This window comes from Prionailurus bengalensis, chromosome B1 (genome assembly GCF_016509475.1).
Source record: "Prionailurus bengalensis isolate Pbe53 chromosome B1, Fcat_Pben_1.1_paternal_pri, whole genome shotgun sequence".
NCBI classification, from domain to species: Eukaryota; Metazoa; Chordata; class Mammalia; order Carnivora; family Felidae; genus Prionailurus; species Prionailurus bengalensis.
In genome coordinates, this window is record NC_057344.1 from 74,089,969 (window position 1) to 74,115,584 (window position 25,616).

Sequence of the window (25,616 nt, forward strand, 5' to 3'; positions counted from 1 at the left end):
TAAAGAATACTCTTCCCTGACTCTGTGCTGACAGCATGGAGCTTGCCTGGGATTCTCTCTCCCTATCTCTCTGCCCCTCCCCCAATGCGCACCCACACACTCTCTTTCTCAAAATTAAATAAACTTAAAAAAAAATACTATTCCCTGAAAGTACTGCCAGGAATTTGAAAACAAAAAAGGGAGGTTATAGGGTATTTTTCCTCCCACACTCTCCAGATAATCACCTTAGATTGGCTCCATGTGTATTTTTGTTCAAATGCATGTTTTATAACAACTCTAGTGTTCTCCCAAAGATTTAGAGCAACTGTCAGAAGACTTCATATCAGTTCATTTATGGGGATGAAGCAATAAAAAAAATGAAAAACCTTGGAAATGTCTTCTTATTTGATGTGGAAAGAGGAACGGCTATGGCCTTGTCTTTTTCATGCACATCTTGAAGTCTTATCAAATAATTTTGGTTATGACCTTAAGACTATTATGACCAAGACCTTATTAAAGGACCCAAAATTATATCCATAGGCTTTTGTTCCTTAGCTGCCTCCTTTTATCACAAAGATGAAGAAGAAGGAAGGAAGGAAGGAAGGAAGGAAGGAAGGAAGGAAAGAAAGAAAAGAAAAGAAAGAAAGAGAAAAGGAAGGAAAGAAAGAAAGAAAGAAGAGGAAGAAAGAAAGATAAGGAAGGAAGGAAGGAAGGAAGGAAGGAAAAGAAAGAAAGAAAGAAAGAAAGAAAGAAAGAAAGAAAGAAAGAAAGAAAGAAAGAAAGAAAGAAAGAAAGAAAGAAAGAAAGAAAAAGAAAGAAAAAAGAAAGAAAGAAAGAAAGAAAGAAAGAAAGAAAGAAAGAAAGAATAAGAAAGAAAGAAAAAGACAAATCAATAACATCAGTCTTTGTTACACTCAGATGAAAAATACATGAAATACATGCCCTAACAACTGCTTCCACACCACTGGCAGACATAACTAAGCAATCATGATGCCCTTTCCACTACCCCAGGACCCAGGCTCAGAATCCTCCTCAACAGAGCATTGCCAGGGGCCACTGCCAATTCAAGTCCACACCTGAGACAAAACCTCTTTGCCATCCCTCTCTTACTTTGGTGCTGAGCAAGTAATAGGGGGTTAGTCTGCATGTGCTAAAACATAAGACCAGAGGTTATTCCTGGCTGTTTTTTCACAAGAGAGGTAATAGCTGGCATTAAGCCTTGTCTAAAGAATGGGAGCATCACTATGGTAACCATATCAAGTTGTTGACTCACAACCCATCAGCTCAGTCTACCCTGCTTCCTGCCACATGAGAGTAGGGCCAGCCAACTTAAAGAACCCTCTGAAGGTGACTTGGACTCAGGTCAGTGGTACAGGCCATGAAGGAGTTACACACAGATGAATAGGGAAGAGTTTGATCCCCACCTTGGCTTGCCTGGAAAAGGCAAAACAAAAGCAAAGGAAAGACAAGAAGCAAAAGGTGGGCTGCAAATCCAATAGTCAAGGGTGAGGGGGGCCCACAGTTGGGACTCCAAGGTTCACCCTGCAGAGTGCACTGGGAAGCAGGCAGAAGGGGTCCCAGAAGCTGCTGTGATGCCACTTCCTCCCTTTGATGTCACCATGTATTTGCACACGTGTACATGATAGGAACAACAGCCCCTTGGCTCCATTTATTACAGTACTGTTTCCAGAGCACTTTCCCATCCGTGGTCTCGTTTGATCCCCACCTCAGCACAGGCAAGAAGGGCAGGCATTGTTATCCCTAATTTTACAACAAAAGTGAGGCTCACTTGTCCAAAACCACACAGCTTTTGAAGCCCAAAGTTGCTTTCATCTGAACTATCCCGGAGAAAAGAGGTAAAAGAAAAATGAATGTTTTGGATGATTTCCCATTTGAATTTTCAGACCACCACACTAATTCCTTCCAAAACTTAGCATGTATAGAAGAGCTTACAGCTGGAAGGTGACCCAGTTGCATGTTATAGACGAGATGGTGACAGTGGTTTCCCCCAGAGTAGCTTCTGAATCATTTAATAGTGGACATGACATTCTGGGCCCTCAATCATTGAAAGAGACTTTCTGTTCATTTTTTTTCTGACAGCTGGTGACACTGTTGCAGATGTGGGTTGTCCCTCTGTATTTCACGATAAAACTTTACTGGTGGCGGTTTCTGTCTATGTGGGGAATGTTCTCAGTTATTACCAGTTACGTCCTCTTCAGAGCTACCCGAAAACCCCTCTCAGGGAGAACACCAAGGTATGTATCCCACTCGTTCCTTCCCTGACACCCTCTTTATTATAAACATTAAGAAGTATACTTTAATTCCATTTTCCTGGATGGGGGAGGGGGCATCACACTTTTTTTGCCCTTCAGTAGCAAAACTATTTGGAGATTAGCTATACCACTGTTTATGCTCATTGTTTAATGGTGATTTGGACATACCTGTAAAATCTATTACTTCAGATACTAATGACAGCCAGAAGAAAGAGAAGTCAAACTATGGTTTAAACTTTCTAGAACAAAGGGGCGCCTGGGTGGCTCCGTCCGTTAAGCATCCAACTTAAGCGTCCAACTTCGGCGCAGGTCATGATCTGTCAGTCTGTGAGTTCAAACCCCATGTGGGGCTCTGTGCTGATAGTTCAGAGCCTGGAGCCTGCTTCGGATTCTGTGTCTCCCCCTCTCTCTGCCCCTTCCCCTGTCACACTCTGTCTCTCTTTCTCTTCCTCGAAACTAAATAAACATTAAAAAAATTTTTTTAACTTTCTAGAACACTATTTGCATATTTATTTTTAGCTCAGCATTTTGTATGATTCCATCATAAGTTGTGTCACACACATTTTATAATAGAGCAAGAGTTAGATGTTTGTATTTCTAACAACTATATATGTATTTTATTTCGGGTAAATCATAAGTAATGGCCAACTTACTCCTCTCATAACAAATGAGGCTTTAATATTCCAATGCTTATCTTAACTACCATTGCCAACCTCTTGGCATTTCTATAATTCCATTATATTGTCCACAAATCATTCCAAAGTGCTTATAATCTCATAATGTGCCCACAAATTTGCTTTCGCTCTCCTTGTTCTGCAGATAAGATCTGAATCTAAATCTAGATAAAACTGAAATGGGATAGAGAGAAAATGTGTAAGGCATTACATGGCAATAAGACAATGTCACATTTTGATCTTGGATGGAGAACAAATCATAAGCTCCTGTGAAATGTTTTTAGGATTATTTAGCTATTCAGATGTTTGTTTTTAATCCTCAAAAAAAGTGGGAGAGACGGATATCAACTTTTCCTACTCTGGAGAAGAAAAAATATTCAGTGAGAAAAGTCAGATAAATCAATGTAATGATAAAGACTGATATTCAAGGGGAGCCTGGCTGGCTCAGTTGGAAGAGCATGCAGTTAGTGATCTCAGGGCCATGAGTTCAAGCCCCATATTGGGTATAGAGTTTACTATAAGTAAGTAAGTAAGTAAGTAAGTAAGTAAATAAATAAATAAATAAATAAATAAATAAATAAAATTTAAAAATTTATATTCAAATACAACCAAATGAATTCTGGTTAATATTTTAATTTAATCCCATTTGGGAAGAGCTCTGAGGTGATGGTAGGAGACCTCCTGAACTGGCCGATTTGGGGCTTTAGACAGCCTTTGTATGGCCTGGTTTACCCATCTGTACATGGATATATGGTACCTTTTCTCCTTCTTAAAAAATATTGGAAGTTATTTAAAACTTGTGAAAGTGATCCAAATTTTGGATGAGCCAAAATGCACTTGCTTTCATTCCCTGGATATAATCTATATTTTTTTCAGAGAGAACAGTTCACTTCTCCACTGTAGAATGAATTACCCCAGTTAAACGCAGTATTTCTGTGCACATGAGCGCATTCAATGCAGAGGAACTTCATGACAAGAAATAGCCAAATGCTCCCTCATTACTCTCCATGGCTCATGTGTCTCAGATGGCGGGGCCCCTGTCCTCTCTTCCTCATGCCTGCAGGGCATACAGTTCAGCTTCTCCTGCCTGCACAGCCCTGACCCCAGCATAGCCTGACAGACAACACGTTCCACTAACATTTAAAAAAAGACCTACAGCCACCATTTGAAGAGACAACAATAGGAGAGGCTAATTAGGACCCCATTTCTTCTAGAAAAGCAGTCTGGATAAAGAAGCTCCTGTTGATGAGTGGTAGTAGGCCCTAACGATCCTTATGGATCTTTGATCATATCATAGGTAAGTCACTTCTTAGCTATTTTCCATTAGGAAACAGGATTTCATTACTGGCTAGGAAAGCTGGTCAGATCTAACGGGCATGGTGCAAAAGCAAACCCAAGAGGAGTGGTCTCTCACACCAATGCAGTTTTTTTTTTAATTTTTTTAACGTTTATTTATTTTTTGAGACAGAGAGAGACAGAGCATGAATGGGGGAGGGTCAGAGAGAGAGGGAGACACAGAATCTGAAACAGGCTCCAGGCTCTGAGCGGTCAGCACAGAGCCTGACTCAGGGCTCGAACTCACAGACCGGGAGATCATGACCTGAGCTGAATTTGGACACTCAACCTTGGACTGAGCCACCCAGGCACCTCTACCAATACAGTTTAAAAACCAGCTGTTCCTCCCGCAGAGTATACCACGCCCTTGCTGTGGGGCAGAGTAACAGAGAAGGGGGGAGTAACAGAAGGGGGCAGAGTAACAGAGAACTCTCTATGGCAGTAGGGTTCAGGCTCAAAAACCGCCACAAAGAGCTGGGCTTGGTCACATCAATTCCAGGCCAAGCTTTCCTTTTGGAGGCTGCTCTGAAGCACAAACACAATTCCTAACCTGGTTTCTCTGCCTTCCAGTGTAATCTAAGTAACGAGGGAGTTCTGGACTCCAGTGCTCTAGAAACTTATACTCCCCGTAAGCAGGAGGATTTGGGGGTGGGGGATTTGGAAAATCTAACATACCTGTAATAATTATATGCATATTGAGCATTAAATGTGTCAGATCTTTTGAACATTAATACATGATCTCACATAATCTTCAGAACTACCTTAGGAGCTAGTGCTATCCCCCCACTCTATGAATGAGGCAATCATAGGAGGAAGTCCTAGGTAGGGTGGCCAGAGTCCCACAGGCAGTAACGGGAAGGGGGAGCCCAGAATCATACCAATACCACACAGAGTGTGAACCACCCCCCCACCCCCACCCGCCTGGCTCCCAACAGCAGGTTTTGCCTTAATGACACACACAGAAGGCCTGCAGTTAAAAAGTCGAAACACCTGTGATGCTGGCACAACCTTGCGAGGGGACCCTGTAGGGGCAGAGCAGGTACGGGAAGTCCAGGATGTGTGGAGTTCCCGAACCCGACTCTGGTGCTGGCGGGTGCTGTGGGGGAGAAGGGGAGGCCCTCTCGAACCTGGCCCCCCTCCCATGCTCACCTCTTGGAGCAACGTAAACTTCCGCCTCCATCTGGCTGCGTTGAGCAGTGATCCGAACTGCCTTCCCGGGAACTGGCAACCTAGAAGAACCGGCAGGCTCGCGAGTCACCGTGGCAGAGAGATCCCCAAAGCCCCGCCTGCCCTCCTTTAGAGGTGACTTAGGCTCAGAGCGACCTGACCCACCTCGTGCAGTGTGCAGTCCGTGCGGAGTTTCTGGACCCTCCGAACTCCCCACTGCCGATCCCTCCCCCATGGGGCGGGACTACACCTGCAGGAGGAGGCGTGGCCCACAAAACCCTGGTACCAAGTGCCCTGAAGTGGGGAAGCTTTCCACCATAAAATGATGTAATGACAACTCATTTCTCAAGCCAGCCCACAAACCCCATTCACAGCATCATGTTTCAGAAGGTCCCTCCTTTTTTTTTTTTTTTTTTTTTTTTTTTTTTTTTTTTTTTTTTTTTTCTCCTCTCTCTTTTCTTTTTCTTCATGCCCAGCACGGAGCTCAAGCCAGCTTGAATTCAAGACCCTGGGATTAAGACCTGAGCTGAGATCAAGAGTCCAGTCGATGTTTAACCGACTGAGCCCCACCCAGGCACCCCTCAGCAGGCCCCTTCTGACTGGAATTCAATGAAGCAGGGCATCTTTTAAAATAACGTTGAAACATTAAATCAGTAAAAACAGAAAATAAGCATTTGGTGCAATAAAGGCGGGAACCTGGCTCCCGAAAAGTGTGGAGGGAGAGCTGAGAGGCCGGCCTGCCTCTTGCCCTCCAGCTCCCTTGGAAGCACCAGTCCAGCCACCGCCGCCTTTTCTCTGGGCACAAGGACAGTCCCCCAGCTGCTCCTTCTCCTCCCATCACTTCTCGTTCCACCGGCCAGAACCTTGTCCTGTGGCACCACGAATGCATCTTCCCACATCCTCCCAGACATGAAGCAGTGGCCCTTTCTGTAGGTTTTCAAAGGGCTTTTACTGCCAGGGATAAGGGAAACAAGCAGGGTAAGGAGGTCCCTTCTAAATCATCTACACCCGTGCCCTCAATCCCCATCTCCCATTTCTCTACTCTGACCCTGTGGGAAGAAGGAAAGGTGCTAAGAGTGGTCACTGTATGTGCTGGGACACGCAAAGAACCCATCCACATAGCAGGAGAAAACCAGCCCGTGGCACACTTGTGATTCCATCCCAGGGCTAGGGGAGGGGCTCTGTGAGTGGAGAGGAGTTGGGGTGAGGCTGAGCCTGATAATGAGGACCTCTGTCCTTGGGCTGGGGGGTGGAGGGGCAGCGGTAGCAGGCAACACTCCTGGGGGAGGAGGTTCCCCCCTGCCCCACAGCCTTGACTTCTCTGCTCATCTTTTGCTTACTCCAAGCTACTCCTGCCAAAACCACTCTAAGCTAACCCTAGGGCAGGGGAGGAGGGTTAGGGGAGGCAGGGTTCCAGGTGGAGGAACCATCTCTGAACGCCACTCTAACATGAGGAACATAGACAAACTGCAATGAATATATATATGCACGTGCATACTATTTAGTTTGTTATTATATTAAAACTATAGATTATTATTGAGTTTAGCTGATATAATCTACTTATGTTCTTTATATCACGTAATAAATAGAATTCTAGAAATTAAAAACCAACTTATAACAATGTTTGAAAAAGATAAAATATCATGTTCTGTATTTCTCCCCATTTTACATCCACAGATTGGTCTACAAATGGTTTCTTCTAATCTACAAACTCAGCTATGCATTTGGTGTTGTGGGTTATTTGGCCATCATGTTTACAATGTGTGGATTCAATTTATTTTTCAAGTAAGTATCTCCAATTAAGACATTAATATCTCCAAGCACTTGCTTGCAATATTCACCTGGTCAAGTTCTCTGTATCAGGGATCATTTGGCCCTACAACGTTCCATACACACATTGTTTATAGTAGATGTCACTGGTGGAAACCACTAGAAAAGTATAAGAGGAAACCCTACAGAATAAAAAGTTTTCAAAAAATTATAAGCTTTAAAGAAAATCTGTACTTGAGGGGCGCCTGGGTGGCTCAGTTGGCTAAGCGTCTGACTTTGATTCAGGTCATGATCTCGAGGCTCATGGGTTTGAGCCCCACGTCAGGGTCTCTATTGTCAGTGCAAAGCCAGCTTCGGTTCCTGTCTCCCTCTGTCTGCCCCTCCCCAGCTCATGCTTTCTCTGTGTCTCAAAAATAATAAATAAAAACATCAAAAAACTTTAAAAAAAAATCTGTACCTGATAGGCAAATTTTGAACATCACCATTAAAAGCAGGCCTACATTTGCGGTAGAGTAATTCTTACAGAACTACAAATTTCCCTCCATAAAATTCTGAAGTGTCATTTCCTTGTATATATTTTCTTCCTTCAAAACCTCTGGAACTATGCTGTCCAGTGCAGTATACGATAGGTCATGTCACTATGAGCATCTAAACTATGAAATAAAGTGTTCTAGAACTATAAGATACAAACTGGATTTCAAAGTTTGAAAAATACTGTTAAAAAAATAAAAAGAGAAAATAATTTTTATATCGACCACATGTTGAAATACAGTGTTTGGGATGTATTGGTGAAATTATTTCATGGGTTTTTTTTAATGTGACTACTAGGAAATTTTCAATCTGTATTTCTATATTGCCAGGGACAGCACTGCTCTAGAATTTTGTTTCTGGTACCTATGAAGTCCCTTTTGCTGGGGACAGTCAGAAAAGGACAAAACTAAGTGCTTAGAACTTGAATGAGAGGTAAGGAAATAACAGAACAAGAAAGTCTTGTGAGAAATCAAGGAAATCAGGATAATTATAACTCAGAACTGAGCTCCTTGAAAAAATGGTTGCTGAGATGTGCTGTGGACGAGGTTCTCATGGGCAGAGCCAAGGCTGTGTAATCAACCTGTGGCCTGGAAAGGAAATTTAAGACATACCACAAGGCTGTGGAAAGCAGCTCAAATAAAAATTCCCCAGAATATCTCTCACATTGAAGTTCCTCTGGGACCTTACCAGAAATCAAAAGGCAAACATTGGCAACTCATAAAATAGGTCAGGCAATTGGATGGAGTGTCAGCTCTGAAAGGAAGGACTCTTCCTACGGCAATGTAGCAATCTGATTTTATAAGCATTTCATGAAACTTTCACAGCAGGAGCTCTTACCATTTTCTAGCAGGAAAGGGATAGAAAGTAACTGTACAGATCTATGATTAATATATTATTCTGTGTATAGAAAGACACTGATTTCTTTTGTTTTTCAGCATATTGTCCATATAACTTTATTTCAGTGAATGTAAAAATATTCATAAGGAATTTTATGAAATCACTGAGCCTACAGTTGTCCCAAGACTACTTTCCATAAGATATAAGTTCCTTAACCATGACCTCTCCTACAACGAGCCATAGCAAGAACTTAACCCTTCAGGCTGGGAAGGAACTAGTCCTCCCCTGAACATGGGGAGAAGATCATCTTCATTCCTCCCCACTATCCCAATTCTCAAATATAAACAGGCAAATCTTGAAAGAATAAAGCCACCATTTGTGTTGGAATTCCCAGTTCCCATCACAAAAAGAGGTGTACCCTCTAAGTCTACAAACTCTGTGCCTTTACCATTTCCTCCTCAAATTCACAGAGCACAAAACAACTAGAACAAGTTTCCAGGACCGACCGACCAGCTCCCCTCCACTCCTCCCTCCCTTTCTGACTCAGTCAGATCTACCCAGGCCCAGGGCTAATATTTGAAGCTGTTGAGAGATATAACAAACCATATGTGCAATGATTAAGACTCAGAAATTAAATTAGGGGCTAATTACTTTTTAAAGAAGTGTTTCTCTTAAAAATGGGATGCGGGGGAATCCTATTATATTTGAAATATGATGCAACTTGCAAAATATTTTTTTTCTGATTGACACGTAGTCACTATGGCATAGTAGCAAAGGGCCTCAAAATTGAAGTGTGATCCCTGGTTTTGTTTTGTACCAATCGTCATGTTAAGCAAATCATTTTTTCTAAATCTCCATTTTTTCAAATGCAAATGAGGTAGGTAATCATATCTACCTCAAATATTTGTTAGGCAAGTGAAGTATTTGAAAGTATTCTGTAAAATCTAAGCTTGATAGCAGGGATTCTCAACCTGAGAAGTTTCTAAAAAGCACTGCTGTGCAGACCCCACCCCAGGCCACGTACATCACAGCTCCAGAGCAGCAGAGTCTTAAATCTCCCCAGGTGATTCTAATCTATATTTAAGGCTGAGAAACACTACTCCATTAAAGAAGTTCTTAATGCTAGCTGCCCACTGGAATCACCTGGAGTCTGGAGAGCTTCCAAAAATATTGCTGCACAGGCCCCACCCCGAGAGTCTGATGTAATTGGCCTGGGGTGCAGGGGGGAGATGAGGAGTTTTACAAGCTGCGCAGGCCTTTCTTTGAACAGCCCAGCTTCAAAACCACCAGTTAAAAGACCCTCTCAAGAATTACTTCGCCCACTTACCATGGAGTGGTAACATTTGAAGAGAATTTAGAGACTTTAAGAGGCTTTAAAAAATCAATTCAAGTCTAAAAAAATCAGTTAAAAAAAGTACTCCCAACTTTCTGTTAGAGACTGTGGCAGGAAATTTCTTCTAAGCTGCAACCCTTCTCGAGCCCCTCATATACCACGTTCTTATTTCCTTACCCTGTCATTTTCAATAGAATCAAGGCTAGAGATTCCATGGATTTTGGCATTGTATCCTTGTTCTATGGCCTCTACTATGGCGTAATGGGGAGAGATTTTGCAGAGATCTGTTCAGATTACATGGCTTCTACTATAGGGGTAAGTGTTGCTTTCATTCTCTGAAACTACTTATGGTACATGGAGAAATGGTCTCATCTTACACATTTGCATCCATTTTCGGAAACAGAGAAGTCTTCTTTTGGTTCTCCCAGACCAACTGCTCCCTAATTCTCCTTGCATCAAAAATTATCTTTACTAGTTGGTTAGAAAATATACTTCCTATTTATAGAAATTTGTTGGGAAATAAGGCTTTATTTATTTATTTACTTACTTACTTTCAAGTAATCTCTAGCCCAATGTGGGGGCTCAGACTCACAACCCTGAGATCAAGAGTCGCATGCTCTACTGACAACCAGCCAGGTGCCCCCAAAGGCATCTTTTTAAATAAAATAATTATTTGGGGGGCACCTGTGTGGCTCGGTCGGTTAAGCAACTGACTCTTGATATGGGCTCAAGTCATGATCTCTAGATCATGAGATCAAGCCCCACATCCAGCTCTGCACTGAGTGTGGAACCTGCTTGGAATTCTCCCTCTCTCTCTGCCCCTCTCCCGCTCATGCACACATGCTCTCTCTAAATAAATAAATAAATAAATAGACATTAAAAAAATAATTATTGTTTGGAAGTAACCATCTCTAGCATACTCCAATTGCCCACATTGAAATGATTAGTAAAAATTAAATAACGACAAAAAATGTTATATTTTATATTTTATACTAAATTTTATACTCTGTGCCTAACACAGAAAGTCATATTTCATGCACATAAAGCACTTGAGAATCAATCATTACTCCTCATAATGATCAGTTATCATTAGATAGCATTAGAAGAAGTCGGAGATACAAAAACTGTGCTAAATATATTCTGACTGTATATTGGTCTCTGGGACTTAGAAAGTATCCCTAATAGCTTTTTCTTAAACTCTCTTAAGATTGAAACTCCAAGTGGACATACTTGCTGGTTAGATGGATTTCATATTCAGATATTAGGAGCACTCATCTATGTCTGACACATGCGCATCTCGTAAAAACTCACAAACCAGGGGCTTTGGGATGACCTAGTGGTTTCAGGAATTCTCTGTCTCTGTCCTCTGCTGGCCTCTTGGTACACAGCAGATACGAAATGGAAAAGCTACTGTGGATGGCAAGGGAGGGGTGCAATTCCAGACTGTTCTTCTCTCTCTCCATTTATGGGGCAGGACTAAGTAGACATGACCTTGACTTCATCCCTGTCCAGTCTGCCCTTCTCCATCTCCGTAGGCTCTATCTTACTCTTTTCCTATAGCCTGGAATCCGACTTCTGTGGTGAAATGCCAGAACAAGATACCTTTTGGAAGTCCCCTGCCATGTATCATCTATGGGACAACTGCCTTTTTTATAATGTTTAAGGTGAGCAAAGGAGAGAGCATTTCCACTCCTAGTTCCTCCAGCAAAAGCCAGAAGTCATACTTCTTAAAAATTTCCCAAAGCCTCTTGTACTTATTTATGGACAGGAGAGGGAGAGAAGAGTTGTGTGTCCTCTGTTCTCCAGTGGACCAGGAAGAAGAGATCCAACCTCACAAGACAAGTTTTTAAGCACCAACTTTCTGGAGACTTCTCACCTGATCCCACCCCACCAGGCTTCAACTTCTTGTCATCCTCTGTCGACTTAACTTCATCTACCAAATATATAAAACCCACTGCTTCAAGCCATTGGCACAGCCATGAGTGACTTGAACTGATGGAGTGTGTGTGTGTGTGTGTGTGTGTGTGTGTGAGACAGAGGTAAGGAGGAAGCAAAGGAGGAGCAATTTCCATTCTCACACCACTGCCTAAGCCCCACACCAGACTAATTAAGTCAGAATCTCTGGGAGTGGAGCCAGTGCATCTGCTTTGTTTTAAAAGCTCCTCAGGAAAAGGAATGAGCTATTAAGCCATGCAAAAACATGGATGAACTGTAAATACATGTTGCTAACTGAAAGAAGGCAGTCAGAAAAGGGTACATGTTATATGATTCCATTTATATGACATTTTGGAAAGGGCACAACTATGGAGATGGTAAACAGATCAGTGGTTGCCAGGGGTTTAGGGAGTGAGCAGGGATGAATAGATGAAGTACAGGGAATTTTTTAGGGCAGTGAAATTATTCTGTATGACACTGTAATTGTAAATACATGACACTATGCATTTGTCAAAATCAATAGTACTTTGTAGCAGAAGGAGTGAAACAATGTATACAAATCCGAAAAATCATTTAGGATGTGAGAGAATGCCAGGACAGAATGTAGACTGTGACAGAAGAATCTAACTGTATTACAAATGCATGAAATAACCACACTGAAGGGAGGAGAAGAAAGCACTGACCTAAGTAACTTTGAAATGAGTAGAGATCTAAGATTAAAAGCAAAGGAACTGAACATAAGTACTGTACTCTAGTTTGTAAAGTGTTTTCCCTCGGGGCTATGGGTTCACAATTCTGATACTGCTATCCATGTATTCCGCAACTGAATAACTCAGTAAATGGATGATCCATAGTAGGAGCTATGTTTCTCACCCTCAGAAGGTTATTAACACTCAAGGAGAGAAGGCTAGAATGATCCATATAGTAAAGGATAAGAGTTAAAGACATCAGTCTGAGATCATGTTTAGCATAATATAGATTACATGTGTCTTAATATAGATGGATACATATAGGAACATCTATCGCTATGTTATACACATGGGTTAGTATATACAGCTCTATTTCCTTCCTCTATCAGCTAAGAAGCCCAGAAGCAATGACACCCCAGTAGCAGTGAGCACACCTAGTGCCCATATCTTTTCTAATGCCATTCTACAATAAAAGGAACCAAGGTTCCTTGGAGAAATGGTTGATTCTAGGTCTTGGCAGGGAATATACAAATGAGCCCGGAGTACCTTGTACTGCCAGAAGTTAAGGAAGTGCTCAAAACAAGCAAACAAAAAGCCCCACCACAATTATGAGGATAAGTCAGAGACACAGAAGCCAACTGAAAAAGCTGCCAATGGTAAACGCTAGAATAATCTGTGCAACCAAATAGTAGTAATAATAGTAGTAGTCGTAGTTGTAGTCGTAGTAGTAGTAACAGTAGTAGTAGTAATGGTGGTGGTAGTAGTAGTAATAGTAGCAATAGTAGTAGTCGTCATAGTAGTAGTAGTGACAGTAGTAGTAACAGTAGTAGTAATAGTAGTAGTGGTAGTAGTAATAATAGTAGTAGTAGTAGTAATGGTAGTAGTAGTAGTAGCAGCAATAGTAGCAGCAGCAGAGTTGGGTTATAACCCAAAGTATAAAATAAACATCATGAGGGGCGCCTGGGTGGCTCAGTCGGTTGAGCGTCCGACTGCGGCTCAGGTCATGATCTCGCCGTCCGTGAGTTCGAGCCCCGCGTCGGGCTCTGTGCTGATAGCTCAGAGTCTGGAGCCTGTTTCAGATTCTGTGTCTCCCTCTCTCTGCCCCTCCCCTGCTCATGCTCTGTCTCTCTCTGTCTCAAAAATAAATAAACATTGAAAAAAAATTTAAAGTTGATGCTTTAGGGGCACCTGGGTGGCTCAGTTGGTTAAGCATCCAACTTCAGCTCAGGTCATGGTCCGTGAGTTCAAGCCCCGCGTCAGGCTCTGTGTGCTGGCAGCTTGGAGCCTGGAGCCTGCTTCCGATTCTGTGTTTCCCTCTCTCTCTGACCCTCCCCTGTTCATGCTCTATCTCTGTCTCAAAAATGAATAAATGTTTAAAATAAATATCATGAGTCTATGTTGATATAAATGAACGAATGAATGGAGGATAATAGACAAATCTCTCATGCAGAAGTCCACATAATTTTGGGGGTCAGCTTGGGTAGGCTGTGGTGCTCGATTGTTTGATCAAACACCCATCTAGATACACACACATACACACCCTATCAGTTCCTTTTCTCTGGAGAAGACTCACTGATATTGAGGTAGAGCTTAACTCCCCCCTCCTTATGAATGGGCTGTTCTTCGTGATTTCCTTTCAAAGAGTACAAAATAGAAAGGAATAAAAAAAAAAGAGTAGCTTTATAGTAGAGAAACCTGACAGACACTGCATCACACCAGGTGATCAAGGTGAAAATCAACACTGATAAGACTGATAGCACGTACCCTTGCTATGGTGTGATAAGAATGTTATCTTTGTTCCTAAAACTCATAACCTCACTGTAATCAAGAGAAAAACATCAGCTAAATTCCCATGGAGGGATATTCTGCAAAATACTCCCCCAAATTGTCAAAGTCATAGAAAAAAAGTGAAGTCTGAGAAGCCACCACAGCCAACAGGAGCTCAAGGAAACATAACAACGAAGTGGTATCCTGAATCGGATTCTGGAACAGAATGAGGACATTCGTTTTTTTTTAAATCTAATCCAAATAGGGGCACCTGGGTGGCTCAGTGGGTTAAGCGTCCAACTTTGGCTCAGGTCATGATCTCACTGCTCATGAGTTCGAGCCCCACGTCAGGCTCTGTGCTGACAGCTCAGAGCCTGGAGTCTGCTTCGGATTCTGTGTCTCCATCTCTCTCTGCCCCTCCCCCTCTTGTGCACTCTCTCACTCTCTCTCTCTCTCTCAAATATACAATAAAACATAAGAAAATTTTAAAAATCTAATCTGGATAAAGTATGTACTTTATTTCATAATAAGTGTCAGTGTTGGTTCATTGATTGTGACAAAGATACCTACTAATGTAAGACGGTAATAATAGGGGAAATAGGGTATATGGTATATGGGAACTGGTACTATCTTCATATCTTTCCTTTACGTATAAAACAATATTTAAATAAATATTTATTTTGTAAAAAAACAGCTTCTTAGGGATTCTAATGTGCTGCCAATATTGGAACCACTCTTCATCCACAGCATTGGAAAGATGTAGGTATCCCAGGTTAGAATTCTAAAAACATTGCTTTCCAATGGGATTAGTCTATATGCTCCCTCTCATCACATGGGAAGTAAAAATGATAGAGATGCCTGAGCTTACTCCGGATCTGTGAATCAGAGTCTCCAGAATAAGAGAAAGGGTTAGGCTATAGGTAAGCTTAAAAAGCTTCCTGGGTGACTCTGAACTACAGCCCTGGATAAAAACCTTTCCTCTTGAAGGATTCCTCAATGGGGAGGTTAAATTGGAGGTTATAATTAGCAGTGTTCTCTGGGTCCATTTGGAGTTCAGTGCGTTTTTGCCTGGAGACCCTAACTACACTGAAGCATTCCTAGGAGGAAAAGTGTTTCAAGTTCTAAACCAATGAAGAAGCAGTGAAAACTCTATGTCCCAAAGCCTGGAAGTGCTGTTCCTGTGTTCAGAGAATGAATGGTATGCGTTCTCCTTTCTAACAGTGCTCTGTGCATTTCCCCCAAACAGTTCTACAGCGTCAGTGGGATGCCCACAAGGAGCTTGTCAGACAATGTTTGCGCCGTCTGTGGGCAGAAGATCATTGTGGAGCTCAATGAAGAAGGGCTCATTGAAAACACCTACCAGCTCTCATGCAATCATGTGTATCCTTTTCACGGGAAACCATATGGGCTTCATCAAGCCGATGATGGGAGGCAATTTTCAAATAATCTGTGTTGGTCATGGCAAGTCAGGGAGCACTGTCTCATACCTTCCTCCCCTCCTCCTAGCCCATCTTCTCTGCCTTGCTTAGCTCCCATCCCCAAACCCCAGGTCCTTGTCCTCCAGCTTCTCTCTTGCTGAGACTTTCTGATAGTCTCTGCTAACTAATGAACCGCTAACTGAGGTGAACCTCTTTGGCCAGTGGTTTCCTTTGTAAAAATGAATCTTCATGCTACCCAGAGAGAAAGGCTGTATGTAGCATCTGCACAAGACACTGGCTGGGAAAGTTGGCAAAGCAGATGAACATATAGCCAAGAAGAACCTGGGAGAGAAAGGTGTGGGGGTGAGAAAAAGTGGAGTTTCAGGTTCAGAGAGAAACTCAGAACTGTCCAGGTGGAGCCTCTGAATCTCACAGGACTGAAAACAACAAAGTATGCTTTGCCTAGAAATAATCCTAGGAACTTACTTGTGTCAACAGTGATAGCGGGGTCAACCAGCTATCAGCTCTGGTCTTGGAAAGAAGATAACGCCACAGGCAGCAGGACACCTCGGACTACAAAAGGAGGGACCAAAAGTTGAGCATCTAGTTTTTGAACCATGTGGCTCCTCTGTCTGCGAGGTCTGCCCTGAATGGCTGATAGATCTTTAGGTGTTAGGATGCAGACAAGCCTGGGCCTGGAAACCAGCATTCTCTGGGAATTCCAATAACCGTTGAGGAAGACCTCAACATATGGAAAGATCTAGGATCAAGAGTCCTGAATATGTAACTCTGGATACCAAAGTTGTGTTTGGGTTGGCCAACAATCAGTATTTTAATTCTCTCCTAAATATAGGGGAAAAGAAGGTATCATTTATCTTTATTTTATAGTACAATATCAACTTTATAATATTGCTCTGCACTCAGTTCAACCCTCTGGCATTATGAGGTGGTTAAACCATCTGTCTTTTGCCTCTGAAGCCCACCTAACTCAGTAATACTCTAGATGTGCAGTGCCTATGACTCGGTTCTGTTTAATCTGGACAGATTCCATTTATTCAATCCTGAGAGTTAAAAAATGGAGTAAATGCATCTGAAATGCAATAAGAGACCTTACTCTTGACGTTTAAGCCTTACCATTTTAAGGTAAGAAACACAAAAATATCCCATATGGAGTTCTATGGTGGTTTTCCAGTGTGATACCTTTCCCAAAAAACTATCCTTCCAAGTCTGGCCCTAGTTTTAAATACGGTTTACTTTTCAAGTGTTGGAACAGAGCCCCTTATGCCATTTGCAAGTGGAAATATTTTCTCTCTCCACCTTTAAAACCCCTTAGGGATTGTTGTGCATGTGGGCATATGTAATCTAAAATTTAGTCACTTTTAAATTTGCTTTGCAGGGAGTACTGTTAATGGCCCATTTTAGCATGAATCATATTAGCAAGGAGTGGGTGAACGTGAGTCATATTAACAAGGTGGGGCAGGGGAAGGAAACTGAGTATTGCTCTGCAGCAACTCTGCCAGCTTGGAGACTTTTCAGGATCAAGATTTAAAGATGAGACAGGATATTAAGAGGACGTGGACATTTCAATGCTGGCTCTATGACTCCTGAACTCTATACCTATCTGGAAGATGAGGCCATACTCCAGCCCTTTTGAATAAAGGGCTGTAGGGGTTGGGTTTAAAATCTTTGTTATAATGTTGCACCTGGGTGGCTCAGTCAGTTAAGCTTCCGACTTTGGCTCAGGTCATGGTCTTGTGGTTCATCAGGTTCAAGCCCTGCATCAGGCTCTGTGCTGACAGCTCGAAGCCTGGAGCCTGCTATGGATTCTGTGTCTCCCTCTTTCTGCCCCTCTCCCACTCATTCTCTCTCTCTCTCTCTCTCTCTCTCTCTCTCTCTCTTTCTCATGCTGTCTCTCTCTCTCAAAAGTAAACATTTAAAAAAATTTTATTGAAATCTTTGCTATAATACACCACTTTATGTTAATCCAAGCCTTTTGCAAAAATGACCCAATTCCAAAAACGTACAATAGTGGAAACTCTTAGTTACATACACACCTAATATTGAGGAATTATACACATGGTGTTGACTGCTCTACACTCCCATTTATTAGGGAGGAGACTGCTACATCATTGCTGTTCACATGGACATCGTCAGAAAATCGTTTGATTTTGATTCAGAAAGCTACACTGGGATCAACAATTGTAAAAATAAATAAATAAATAGGATGGATCTCATTACTGTTACTCATTTTGCCCAAATCTACAATGTTGTGGAACCTGAGAAAATATATCTGCAAAAGTAGTTGGTTTTGCGTGATTCACTCAAATATTTATTTAATAAATAGGCACTTAGGCACTGCATCAGGTGCTAAGGACAGGGAAGAATGAGACCTGGTCCCACAGGTTTCATGTGGTCCAGGAGAGACATGGATATACATGGAATGTCGTGCTACAGTGTGATAGGAGCTCTAATGGGAGCAATTGTGGGAAAAGACAGGGTTTGCTCTCAACTTTGGGGGCAAAGGGCCAAACTCTCCAGACAGGGAAATATATACAAATGAATTTGTAAATGCCTAGTGTTTCAGAATTTTATTAGGTTTATATTCTATTAAAAATAAATGCCTTCTTATCAGTAACAAAAAAAAAAAAAACTTAAGACTCATAAAGCCAATAGAAATCTCCATAAACTTATGGTTTATGACTACAAGTAACTTAAGCTTGTCTAGGTGCCTAAGACAAGTGTGATTACATGGTAGGTAATGAGTAAGGCACAAAACATAGAACAAGGAAACACTATGGTAAATCTATGAGAAACGCACAATTAGCAAGGCAAGGAGATGTATTAATACAGTGTGATGTTAAATATTGCTGTAAAAAAGCACTTTCATATTCTTTATCTAATTTAATTCTTGGGAGAATCTAGTGCAGCAAGAAGAATAGGTAAGGCCAAGAAGCTATGTAAACCTCGCAAGTTCCTAAAGCTGTTACAGCTCTGACTGCAAGCTCACAGTCCTGGGGTTCCATTGGCCTACAGAATCTTCCTGAGAGTGATGTGCACAGTCAAGTCATGACTCACCTCCATTCTCACCCTCTACTTCATCCTGCAGATGGGATCATTTCCATTATGCCATCATGAAGCAGACCTTGCCTCTTACTATCTAGAAACTTCCCTAACGAGATGCTTAAGCTTTCATGAATTCTGCATCCGAGGTTGGTGTATAGTTGGTAAAAAGCAGACTTGCCCTTACTGCAAAGAGAAGGTTGATTTGAAGAGGATGATCAGTAACCCGTATCCTTTAAAAAAAAAAAAAAAAGTTGTGAGATATTATGTAAATGTTCTGGTAATGTATTCTTAAATCTAAATATTCATTATCTTCATTACAGTTTTAGCTGAAAGCTTTGTTTTCCCGTATCTATTTCAAAATGACTTACTAGTCTCTTTTCTCCCCTGTGCCTATGTTACTACTCTGGCTAGGAATTTAAATGCCAAAAAAGATACATTATACTCTTTATAGTCCATGTATTCTACTATAAGGGCTTTAGTGGGAATGTGATGGGATATTGCAAGAGATGGGTAAATATATGGAAGGATTAGATAGATAGATGATAGCTATATAAATAGATGATGGATGGATGGGTGGGTGGGTGGGTGGGTGGATGGATGGATAGGTAGGCAGATAGTTGGATGACAGGTAATGGGTGGATGGGATGAGTGGGTGGGTATATAAATATATAGACTGGAAATGAAATTTTAAAATCCCCAAATGTGAACTAGTATATAGAAAAGTATTTTTAAGATATACTATAGTTTTATTATTTCCAGAATGAGTAAGGTTATTTTCCCCCTGGATTTGGTCTTTTAAATTCCTTGCCATGCCTCATCTTGTCTTAGGCTAAACCCTAGTGATAATAATATTGAAAGAAAATGAGGAACTACAGACAGCTTATGGCAGCAGCTAGGATTTTTATAGACACCAAGGTTCTCCAACTGAGGCCACAGGAAGCCTCAGTGGCCCCATCCAGAGCTGACCACAAAGACTTAGTCCTCAACCCCACTGGCTCAAGACCATAATACGGTAAAACCTTAGTTTGCAAGCATAATTCATTCTGGAAACATGTTTGTAATCCAAACCACTTGTATATCGAAGTGAATTTCAAGAACCATTGGCTCAGTTGTGATCATGTCACGTTCAGTGTCACGTACTACTTGTATTGCAAGACAATGCTCGTTTATCAAGCTAAAACTTATTAGAAATGTTTGCTCATCTTGCAGAACACTCACAGAACAAGTTACTCACAGTCCAAGGTTTTACTGTATATCTCTTCCAGGGGGTAGGTGGGATTGAAACATAGCCCCACCTTCAGCAGCAAACATTGAGAGGTTGGCATCAACCTGCCAAGTACTGTCTTTCCTCATACGAGACAGTCTTTCCAGACTATCTATGTACCAGTCACCTAAATTTTACAGTGCTGAAGGAGACACCTCCCTTGTTCCCTCTCCCCCTATTCTTTTCCAACCCTGAATGTACAGTTTTAACAATGGCTGCCAGGGGCAATGCCCACACCTCTCTGATGACTGCAAATCAAGGAAAGATTTGCAATTAGGGCAGCAGAGGAGGGAGCATCTTTTTGTCTCAGGGCCATGCCACAGCAAGAGAGCATCTCTGTGGCCACCAGCTCCCTCTGGTGTGTGATGCTCCCCCCTCCCAGTGCATCCGCTCTCTCTGAAGTTCCCTTCTGATAGGAGGAAACCAAGTCCCGAACTGCTTTTGGTTAACAACTTATAAAACTAAAATATATGCAGCTTTGTTATAATGTTGGTGATAATATGATCATAAATGTCACCTTAAATGCTCATTTAAATAACAAAGGACCATCGGTTACTCCATACAGTCTTGAGAGAATAAGCTTTTGAATATTACATGTACTCCTTTTATTGAGAGTCAGTAAAAAGAAAAGCTTCTTGGGGAATATTTGCCTTTATGTATGTAACATTGCTATTAGAGATATTATGTGTTAATTACATCCCCTTAGCACAATTTATCAAAGAAACCGGAAAAAGCATATCTTATCTGTGATGGTTTTCTTTTCAATACAGTGCCGAAGGCTGTTTTGGCTCACTTAAGGAAGTTTCCATGATCCTTGGTTTCCAGTGTCGTCATCTTCCTCTTCCTTTCTCTGTTAGTATATGACCCTTGCCTTTTGTTGTTTTATAGTTTGAGATTTTATTGTAATCTGTTTTATTGTTGGAAATTTGGTGTAATGTAAATAACAATGATAATCAAATGCTATAAAAATCACATAAGGGGCTTTTAAATGAGCATACAGAATTAGGAGGAAAGGAAATACTCATTGCATTGTTGATTACATTTGCAAATGATATTCATGAATATTTGTGCTACTTGACTGTATATAGAGCAACCTCCTTAACTGAGATTTAGCTGGGAGCGCACACACTTTTTATATGGACAAATCCTGGATTGGCTTCGTTATTTGGTGGCCTGGCAACCCGTGGTGATTGGAATAGTTCAAGGCATTAATTATTCACTAGGGCTGGAATAGTACAGCAGACTTACTCCAGAAGCAATGTGTTGCATGTTGAAATATTTTTAAATCCTTGATCCTACACTTAATATCGATATTCTTTTTTTTAATTTCAGAGGTGATCCCAAGAGTTTAGAGAACTGAGCCTTACCTAAGCAGTCTGTCTATGTGGAAAGAATTTAGAGAGAAGCTGAATGTCAAAAGTTCAGAAAAAAACCAAAAGTGAAACCAATGAATCTGTGAGGTAGCAATTAGTAAAAATTTATTGTGCACACATCTAAAAGATAGTTTGCAAACCAGGAGCACTCAGACCAAAACACAGAATGAGGCTCAGAGCTATATGTTATAAAGCAGCTTATATAGTGTGGAGGCAGTGACTGTTTATTCTTCATGGTGATTGGTTACAATACGGGAATTTTCTTAAATGAAAGGGAATTGGTTAGTGATCACCTCATCTCAATTTGGGGAGAACAATTTAAGTTTTGCTTATGATTTTCAGAGGTGTAAGCAAGAAGTGATCTCGGTCAAGTTAGCTTTGCTTGTCCTGCAAAGTAAGCTAAATTAAGCTTTGCTTGTATGACTAACCTGGTTTTGTCCACTGAAGGAGTTTTCAAGTCTGGCCTCTGTTTGTGTTTGGTTTTAACATGAACAACAGAATAAACAAATAGAGCACACTTTGCATCTTTCCCCTTGTGATCATTTTCTAATTGATGCATGCAGCCCATTTGTTAGCACCCGCCATGGACATCCTACCTCTAATTTGGCTGATAATGTACTTCTTACATACAACATTTAGTTACAACTGGTATCTTCTAACCAGTTCAACATCTTCAAGGACGTAGGCAGAGTTGTTAAGTAATCTACAGTTCAAGGAGATTACTGCAGCTTTGGCACCATAAAGGCCTCTGTGTAGAGGGCATTATTCCCAAAATGTCTAGCACTAGGTGCCACAGCCCAGCCCATTCAAAGGGCCTGAGCTGCACTGCGTTTCCCGGGCCTGCCAAGTGCACTTGACCCATCCAAGGGTTGCGTTAAAGTGGAGGAAAACCACTCTCTTCTTTTGTGCCACTCTGTTCACATGCACGCATGCACACACACACACACACGCACACACCATCACTGTTGCTGTACTCTGCTTTTATTTTCTTCATAGCACTTATCAACACCTGAAATCATACCATACATTTGTTTGTTATTGTTTGTCTCCCCTTCCAGGAAGGCAGAGAATTTTATCTATTTAGTTCCCTGTTGTATCTCCAGCACTTGGAGCACTGGCTGGATATAATGGGCACTCAGTAATTATTTGCTGAAAGAATGAATTAATCCAGCAGGAGGGGGTAAAATTAATGGAATAGGAAAGAACTGTCCAAAAGAATTAACTCAAGAACGATAGACTCCCCAAATTAATTTGTTTTAAATTGCTGGTGAGTTGTTGAACAGCGACCACCACACACATATCAGACATCTACTCTGCACACTTGAAGACATTATACTTGTATGAAGTAGAAGGAAACACACCTACTGTCAAAAACATAGGCCATGTTCTTAATGCTATTCAAAGTTCTGTCACAACCATAATGAAAAAAACTCACACTCAGATTTTTTCTACCTGTTGGTAATTTTCCTTCTTGAAACTTCCCAATGCTTCAGTATTATGATTGACTCACCATCCAGATTATCAGATTGAACTCTGATTTATTTCCCTATTCAGCAAATATTTCATTAATTCGATGCTTATTCCATACCAGGCATGGGCAACAATTAAGGAGAGAAAACAAGATTCCTGAGCTTATAGTCTATTGACAAATAAAAACACGTCACTGTTGGATAAAGCACTACCTTAAAGTGTCTTCTTCTATAAAAGGAGCCCTTAAATTGACCTCTGATGCATTTCCCACTTATCTTTTATGAACAGCTGCAGGGGGATAGCCTTTAGAACCCTTTGCAACTCAGGGAGAGTAAACCGTATGTGTCTGCATAGAATTCTAAATGACCCTCAGAGTTCAGAAATGTTGGATAATCACTAAACAAGCTCACACAAAACAATAAAGATGCCATTCCCTTCATAGTTTAGGCATTGAAAACCTCATCCCAATTTTTGGAATATGTATATATACGTTGAAAAAATTATGGAGAGCTATACACTACACAGTTACCAGTGGTCATCCCAAGGTGAAGGGGGAAGAGTGGATTCGTTCTTTCTATGCTCTTACCTCGTGTCCAAAATTTCTACAGTGAACATGTTTAACATTTGCGATGAGAAAAATAAAGATTATTTTTATATTACTTCAAATCTAGCAATTAACCATGGAGCTATTTCTATTGCTGTTTAAATTACTGAAATTAAATCTACAGACCAAGTCCATGTTAAATTTATCTGGTTCTCATGATAATTAACATTGTACTTAATGGAGGACATAGAGAAGTAAAGCAAATAGTCCATAATTGCCTTTGGTTTCTGTAGCATCTCAAGTTTCCTTCTCCTGAATTTGTCCATTTTTTTCTTAGACTAGCTACTGTTTCCTCCTTTATACTTCCCAGGAGTTGTTATGAGAGAGAAGAAACACTGTGAGTTTCCCCAGGCCTAAAATCTGCTATGCACTTCATGAATTTATTTCTCTGGGATATTTTTCTACAAAAAACAAAACAAAACAAAACAAAAACAAACAGGGTCCCTTGTATCACTGCTAGTACCCATAAGAGAAAAATATACATTTATAAACTATAATCTGTAAGATGAGTCACTTCTTGGGGAAAAAAATAATAGCTAACATCCACTACCAGCATCCCTATTACCCCACGCAAACATCCATGGTTCCCGTTCTCAGAGGTTTGGTCCTCTTGCCCCCCTCACCCCTCCAGAGGGAGTGGGAACCAAGGGGCATGCACTCATTGGTTTACTTACCCTGCTGTACATTCAGACCTACATCATACCCTTTGATGTAGATATTACTGTTCCTATTCTAAGGGCAGGAGAATATTTGGGGACAGGTTAAGTGACTTGCCCAAAGATATGCATCTACTGACCCAGGTTTTTCTGACTCCAGAGCTCAATGAAGCACACGAACTGGCTGGAGTTTGAGCCAGAGCTCAATGAAGCCAGGACTGGCTGAGAACTAAGCAGGTCAGGTCATTTCTACTCGGTCATTTCTATTCGGGTCATGATCTCACAGTTTGTGACTCAGAGCCCCACATGGGGCTCTGTGCGGACAGTGCAGAGCCTGCTTGGGATTCTCTTTCTCGCCCTCTCTCTCTGCCCCTCCCGTGCTCACCTTCTCTCAAAATAAATAAACATTTAAAAAAAAAAAAAAAAGAACTGAGCAGGTCAGAGGAGGTTAGCTTCCTTTCATATGTGGTTTCCAACTTAAGAAATGTGTGTCGAATCAGCAAATAGTTCTTAGCTTAATTTATTTCATTGCATTAAATGCAATGTAGTATTAACTCTAGCTTATAAAAATTAACATATGGAAGTAGTATCTATCTTTTAAATTATTGTGTATCAAATATTTTTTGAGTCACGCTGAGGAATTGCTAGGCATATACTTGTTTAAAGATCTACTTACTTCACATGTGCTTTTGTAAATGTTCAGAGGAAAAGAGAGCCTTTTTTAGAATCAGAAACAAGACTTTTTCAGAAGAAAAAAGCAAGATGCTGCAGGAGAAATGGATGAGAAGACAGAGACTGAGAGCCAGAGTAACTAGACACTAATCAGAACTTCACCCAGAGGTAAAGACTGAAGGAAGATTAGAGTCAGGGATGTGGGAGGCTTCCTTCGTGGTCTTCTAAACTAAGTATTTCATTCACACTTGACCCTTGAACAACACAGGTTAAAACTGCATGGGTCTACTTATGCTCAGATGTATGGTTTTCTTAATAAGATGTTCTTTTCTCTGGCTGACTTTAGTGTAAGAATACCACATACAATAATATATATAACATACAATCTGTGTGTTCATTGGCTGCTTATGTTATCAGTAAGGCTTCCAGTCAACAGTAGACGACTAGTAGTTAAGGTTTGGGAAGTCAAAAGTTACACACACAGATGTTTGAGTGTGCAGAGGGAGGGGGTACATCACTGCCCCTAAGCCCTGCCTTGTTCTAGGTCAACTGTACTTCATTAGTTTCATTTTCATGGGAAGCCACAATTTACTGTATATTGTGTTATATACACTTCCTCAAGTAACTATGACTGGAAAAAACCTATCAAACACCCAGAAAGACAGACCCAGTTCATGTGAAAATACACCATCTAGGTAATTTGCATACTGTAAAGTTTAATGTGGACTCAAGGCACTTCTTTCTAGGAACAGCAACAAGTTTGGCTGAGTGCACCAACCTTTTGCCTTCTTGTTCTTGAGAGCAGT

The 25,616-nt window shown here is 41.1% G+C and overlaps 1 protein-coding gene across 2 annotated transcripts in view; it reads left to right on the top strand.

Annotated features, from left to right (window-relative positions):
* Positions 1 to 21,925, top strand: part of RNF175 (ring finger protein 175) — a 47,894-nt gene extending 25,969 nt beyond the window's left edge. Inside the window, exons 4-9 of one of the 2 annotated variants that reach the window (XM_043567120.1) lie at positions 2,080 to 2,234; positions 7,106 to 7,213; positions 10,094 to 10,214; positions 15,537 to 15,670; positions 18,895 to 18,996; positions 21,149 to 21,925. In XM_043567120.1, the coding sequence (XP_043423055.1) occupies positions 2,080 to 2,234; positions 7,106 to 7,213; positions 10,094 to 10,214; positions 15,537 to 15,670; positions 18,895 to 18,996; positions 21,149 to 21,269 (741 nt within the window). In that variant the 3' untranslated portion in view covers positions 21,270 to 21,925. The remainder of the gene's footprint in view (positions 1 to 2,079; positions 2,235 to 7,105; positions 7,214 to 10,093; positions 10,215 to 15,536; positions 15,671 to 18,894; positions 18,997 to 21,148) is intronic. The other variant, XM_043567128.1, reaches the window with a different exon arrangement.
* The last annotated feature ends 3,691 nt before the right edge of the window (positions 21,926 to 25,616 follow it).